General features: G+C 48.4%; 1 protein-coding gene across 2 annotated transcripts in view; it reads right to left on the bottom strand.

The window, feature by feature from the left end:
• Positions 1 to 6,405, bottom strand: part of EXOC4 (exocyst complex component 4) — a 790,055-nt gene that overhangs the window by 80,748 nt on the left and 702,902 nt on the right. For both annotated transcript variants that reach the window (XM_019509628.1, XM_019509629.1), the window contains exon 14: positions 5,459 to 5,637. In XM_019509628.1, coding sequence (XP_019365173.1) covers positions 5,459 to 5,637 — 179 coding nt within the window. The remainder of the gene's footprint in view (positions 1 to 5,458; positions 5,638 to 6,405) is intronic.

Below are 6,405 nucleotides of genomic sequence, written 5' to 3'. Positions count from 1 at the left end.
ATCAGGAGGCGCGACTTCACGGTCAGGGCGGCTAGGGTCTGGAACCAACTTCCAAGAGAAGTGGTGCAGGCTCCTACCCTGGGGGTTTTTAAGAGGAGGTTAGATGAACACCTTGCTGGGGTCGTTTGACCCCAGTACTCTTTCCTGCCATGGCAGGGGGTTGGACCAGATGATCTACTCAGGTCCCTTCTGACCCTAGAAACTATGAAACTATGAAACCCTGGGCAGAACAGCAGTAGAGGGGCCAGCAGCTGGAGGGGAAGCAATACATCCCAGAGCTCCAGGGAGAGGCCTGGTGAGCAGTCCGAAAGTAGGAAGAAGGGGCTATGGAAGCCCTGAGAGACAGCTGCTGCCCCAGAAGCCAACGGGGGGGAGCTGAAGCATGAATCCAGTGTAAATGTAAGATGGCACTATTACATGTTTGTTTTTATTGAGGGCAGTTATTGTCCACGGACAGGACTGTCCAGATTTCTTTTGGTTATTGAGAACCGGTGGTTTGGGCAAGGCTATTAGGGGACAGAGGAGGCCTCATTTTGGGGACCCACTACAGAGTGGGAACCCCGGCGCCAGTGAGGGCACAGCTTTTGGGGGGTACAAACCCCGATAATTAAAGGATGATCTTAAAAGGGCCAGGGAGGCCTGGTGCACCGGAGTGCAGTTGTATTTTGTTTGGTTTTTTTTTTGTTTGGACTGACAGAGGCAGGTTTGGGGTTGCACCCTGGTTTTGAACCTGCAGCCCTCTGGTTGTGGGTCCAGCTCCCGTCCCTCTGGGGCAGGGAGTGCCGGGCTCCTGAAGGGAGCAGGAAAGGGGGACACGAGCCTCCAAGCACTGGACAAAAAAACCCAAAAAAGCTAGAGCCTCGGAGTCAAACCCTGTTTACTGGGTTTGGACTGGAAGGCCTACTGAGAGAAAACAGGGATCTGGCCATAACAGGAGAGACCCCAACATACCCAATATAATAGGCAGTCTCCTGCTCGCATAAACAACATTTTCCATCAAGACGTGGCAGGCGAGGTTAGAGCAGGACCGAAGAATTCCAAACCAGGCTCCCAGGGCGCCCCACGTAAGGCGCGGATAACCAGAAAGATGGCGCTGGGGAGAGCGACCTGTTACAGAAGCGCTCTTTTGTAAGTGAAATTCTTCATAATGGCATGGCAGGTGTTTTTAAAAACCTATTCAGAACCCATAGGACAGATTATAATGATCTCAAAGGGCCAAAGGATTTTGGCATTGCCTCTTCAAGTGCCAGCTGATCGTGCCACCCTGATGATCCATCATATCTCAGTTAACTATGTTTAGCAGAGCATAGGTCAGGGGCTTAATGGACATATCTAAGTGCGTGCTCGACTCCCAGCTTACTTGTGGCCTGAGCTCACGGCTGGAAAAGGAAATGCTACAAGGACACACCTGGGGCAGACCTCAAGAAAACAGATGCCGATGTCAAGAGTTGGAAGGAGTTGGCTGCTAAACAATGCCAATGGTGTGCATGGCAGCTTCAACGAAGCACCAGCCTATTTTGAGGTAAAGCAACTTGCCCTTGAAGCAGAGAAGAGAGAGCAGAGGAAGGAAAAGGAGAGGGATCCCAGTCTACAGCCTCTTCTCCTGCAGAAAGACCTGCAGCTTCTGCAGATGGGTCTGTGGCTTAAGGGTTGGTCTCTTAAGTCACCTCAAGACCCGTCAATGAACTGTGGTAGAGATCGTCCTTGAATCAAAAGATTGTCGATGATATATCTGGTGTATGAAGCTTCCCCAGGACTAGGGCAGGTTACTCAGGAGATAGATCTCTTACTTGATTCAACTAATGGAGAGAGTCTCAGCACATTGTTAGGGTAGTTGCGCTGAGGAGGCCAAATTTTATTCGATGCAATGCAAGTATTGGGTGCTGAGAAAGTTTCCCAGCCTTTTTCCCCGAAGAATAAGGCTGACATTTTTTCATTGCCAGTTAATGAACGTGGGCACCCAATTTCTAGTCTGTCCACACCACTCCCTCCACCCTTCCAAAATCTCCCCTGAGACCTTGGCACCATCTCAGCTTGTGCGGGTGTATCTGAATTGGGACAGGATAATGGTGCATGCGATTTCAGGTGTCTTGGCTATGTTCCAGCTTGTGCAATTACTTTCTGTTGCTACACATTTCTTCTCTTCCTTTCCTGAGCAATGGTGCAGGGTTACAATTAAACAGCTGCTGCATCCCACACTGGAGGCATTTAACACAGCCAATACTGCCTTTGCAAAGCATACTGAGGTTTAATACCAGTAAAGCACACTGCTATCCTCAGACAAGACAAGCCACAAGAAATGCTAAGTCCTATCATAAGCAAATGACCCACTTAAAAGGGCTTAGCCTGTTGCACTCCACTTCCATTTGGAGACTTGTGGCATAAGTAGGGGTGGAATTTATTATACCTTCTGGATCTGAAAATGCAGAAGTCCCTCGCTTATGTGCCTTAAAAGAGACTCTCCATTAGCTAACAGCAGTATAGGCTCTATGACATGCAGGAGAGCAGTCTTCACACAGGCAAATACACACAGTAGCTACTTCATTACAGTGTTATTTATTAAGAAAGCAATTAAACCTCCTCCCAGAAGCGATCACAATTAAGCCATCTGCAGTTATAAAATGTTTCTACTATCTGAAAGCTTGTTTAAAAGGAGATGGTTAGGAAGATTGCCAATTGAGTTAACTAACTTCCTGAATGTCCCTCAATTATTTAAAAGGGGGGGAACCATGAGAGTCAGTGCTATTCTCGGCAATTAGAGCATGCTTGGGAAAGCATTATACTTGGGGGCTGATAGGCCAGTGATTTCATGCTTTCAAGAAAGTCATAATTACCCCGAGATGTATCAACACAAAGCATATTATCGCTACCAAGAAACAGAACAGGGGTGGCTTTTAGGTCAAAGATTTCAGTGCTGAAATCTGAATGCTGAAAGTTGAACGTGGCTCTATCAACACTGATCGTGCCACTGGACTCAAAAGATGCGCACGCAGAAGTCTTACCAAGCTGCAAGTGTCGTCATTTTTCCTAGAGGATTTTGTGCCATTCAAATGGTTAACATTTTCCTTGTAGAGATGATTCATTCAGAAAATTAGTGGGAGGCAAATACTCAGCTTGATTTTGACTTCCTGTGCAATGCCACATAATAGCTTTGCACGTGAACCACTGCACGCAACCACCACGAGGATGTCAGTAAGAAGAGCCACAACTGTCCTCCCGGTGCTTTTCATCCACAGATCTCCAAGTGCTTCACAGAACAGGGCTGGCTTCGTCATCCCCACAAGGGAAGGTCAAGGTGCAGAGAGATTTAGTGATTTGACAGAGGTTAGACCAGACAATCTTGGGAAAGCCGCAAAGAGAACCACGTCTCCTGACTTACCTCCACCCTACCTGTTGGATCATGGTGTAGACGTCTGGGACGTCTATCTCCAGCTCCAGGGGTTTATTATCAATACCAGAGCAGCACTGCTCTCCAATATGCAAACCAGACCATTTCTTGTTAAAAAGAGTCGTTCTAATTTTTTACCGAATCTATATCAATTCGCTTTTAAAACATCGGATGATCTAATGATAGATTTGATATTTAAAAAGCAGTGTCTCAGTGGCCAGGCATTAACAGTTGAGCCTACTAGACACTGTCATTAGGTGCCATGCAAAACCCTGGGGAAAGTACTGGGCCAGACCTGATGTGTGGGCAGAAGTTGAGAGCGCTGGAAAACAGCCCGCCGCACTGCTTGGGCATGTCGATGCCCCTTTCAGGGGAAGCTCAGCCTTGGGACTCCCCAAGAAGCAGCAGAATTTGGCCTCTCCCTCCTGAAAGACCCCCCTGAAGCCAGCCCTGGTGTGGCTTCCCCTGGGGCAAGCATCAGGCTACAAAACCCTAGCCCTGGCTTCCCTCGCAACCCACAGCACCCCCACCTCAGAGAGCTCCTTCTTCTGAAGGGCGAGGGTTTTCATCTTCAAAGCAAGGGGAGACGGTGTGCTGACATCCCAACCAGCACGGGAGACTGCTCAGCTCCAAGCCGTCTTTACTGTGCCATTGCACTCGCCTCCATCCTCCCTTGGACTCTGCTCTGTCCTCCCTGGGACCACTCCTTTTTCCACCCAGCTCTCTCAGGGCTAATACTCGCCAAGTAAAGCTAACTATAATATCCTGGGGAACCATTCAGGGAGCGGTTTGTGTGGCCTGCTGCCAGGTCCAGACTTATCTACCCTGGGGTGAAAAGGGCATCTTCTTACAAAACTATTTACAGCAAAGCCTGCTCCTATGGAGCACCCCAAATTGTTCCCCACCAGACCTACAGGCTAGCACTTAGCCAACTTGCCCCCTTATAGAATCAGAGACAACGAGAGCTGGAAGGGACCTCAGGAGGTCACAGCTAGTCCAACCCCCTGCTCCAAGCACGGCCAGCCCCAACTACATCATCCCAGCCAAGGCTTTGTCTAGCTGGGTCTTAAAAACCTCCAAGGATGGAGAGTCCACAACTTTTCTGGGTAACCTGTTGCAGTGTTTTACCACCCTCCTAGTGAGAAAATTCTTCCTCGTATCCAACGTCAACTTCCCTTGCTGCAACTTGAGCCCATTGCTCCTTGTCCTGTCGTCTGCCACCGCTGAGAACAGACCAGCTCCATCCTCTTTCAAATCCTCCTTCAGGTAGTTGAAGGCTGCTATTAAACCCCTTCTCAGTCTCCTCTCCTCCAGACTAAATAAGCCCAGTTCCCTCAGCCTCTCCTCAAGTCGTGTCCGCCAGCCCCTGAATCCTCCACTGGACTCTCACCAATGTGTCCACATCCTTTTTGAAGCGGGGGGCCCAAAACTGAACACAGGACTCCAGATATGGCCTCACCAGTGCTGAATAGAGGGGAAGAAGCACTTCCCTTGACCTGCTGACAACAGACCTACCAATGCAGCCCAGGATCCCACAGGCCTTCTTGGCACCAAGGGCACACTGCTGACTCATGTTCAACTTATTGCTCCCTGTCACCCTCAGGTCCTTTTCTGCAGAGCTGCTGCCCAGCCAGTCACCCCCAGCCTGCACCCATGGCATGGGATTACTCCATCCCAAGTGCAGGACTTTACACTTGTCCTTGTTGAGCCTTATGAGATTTCTTTTGATCCAGTCCTCCAATCTGTCTAGGTCCCTGTGAACCCTAGCCCTGCCCTCCAGTGTATCTACTACAACCCCCAGCTTGGTGTCATCTGCAAAAAGTCTTCCCTCACAGCCTCCATTTCCATGCACCCACCCCAGCTGATGTTGCAGAGTCACTCCTTACAGCTGCAGTCTAGGCCTAGGTAAGCTGTATCCCAGCAGAATTCAAGTCTCCATGTGCATTGCAAAACTCTCTGGTACTAGCTGGTAAGAAGTTTTCCATCCTGATTTCATGACGCTATTAGTGACTGTAAAACATACTAATAACAATGTTCCCACAGAATCAAAAGCTCTTTAAAACTACTTACTCTGAGCTGTTGAAAGGTTGGAGAAGGCTGCTTTTGTGCGACCAGCTAGCCACTCCAGGCTTTCATGCATGTTGGCCAAGGCCTTCAAGTCGCTGACATCACGCATGATCTCCTGCTGGGGGATGAGTTTATCTCCTAGGTTCCCAATGAGGACTTCTGACTCTTTGCCGAAGGCAGCCCTGAAATGCAAGTAGGAGCAAGGCAAGTGAGAATATATCACTGAAATAAAAAGACCTGTTGGCTCAATCAGAAGATCAGACCCTTGCCACTGAAGGGCTGCAAGGCAAGATGAACAGCTTTAAAAGTCCGGCTCTGTGTTATTTTGCACGTACAAATATCGTATTTGGTGAAAAGTGACAATCAAGGCAAATGCTTTTATGCAGCACATTGATTTGTACAAAAGTGACTTGTATTTAAGTTCTGGAGAAGTCTTTCCCAGGGACCCTCAAGTTTGTTACTTCAACTTCTAGCATCACAATCCTTTTCTGTACTCTGTCCCAGCCCCCCACTGTGCTCCCCTTGAGCGTCAGCCTGAGTGAAGAACAAAATCCCAAAGTCCAGAAGTCTTTGGCAATCAGGACTCGTAGTAGAGATCATCTCTTTTATTAGACCAACAGCGTTAACGTAACAACAATGTTGGTCTAATAAAAGATATCATCTCTACTACGAGTCCTGATTGCCTTTTCCTCTAGACCAATATGGCTGCAACCGGGATAGAAGCCTTTGGCCACATTTTTCTGCAGTCATAACCACAACTAACCATTTTTGTAGGTGGAAACACTAAGGTCAGAAGCTACCGTAGTCTAGTCTGGCCTAGTGTGCAACATAGGCCGCAGAACTGAAGGCAGCAGCTCCTATTTGTAAATGCAATAATTTTTTGGATGAAATAAAGTGCGCCTTACTGGGTGCGTCTACATGAGACACCAGAAGGGCAATGGACTAATTCT

This window comes from Gavialis gangeticus, unplaced genomic scaffold, assembly GCF_001723915.1.
Source record: "Gavialis gangeticus isolate Ggan-Ray unplaced genomic scaffold, GavGan_comp1, whole genome shotgun sequence".
Taxonomy (NCBI): domain Eukaryota; kingdom Metazoa; phylum Chordata; order Crocodylia; family Gavialidae; genus Gavialis; species Gavialis gangeticus.
This window is presented reverse-complemented; position numbering and strand designations above follow the sequence as displayed.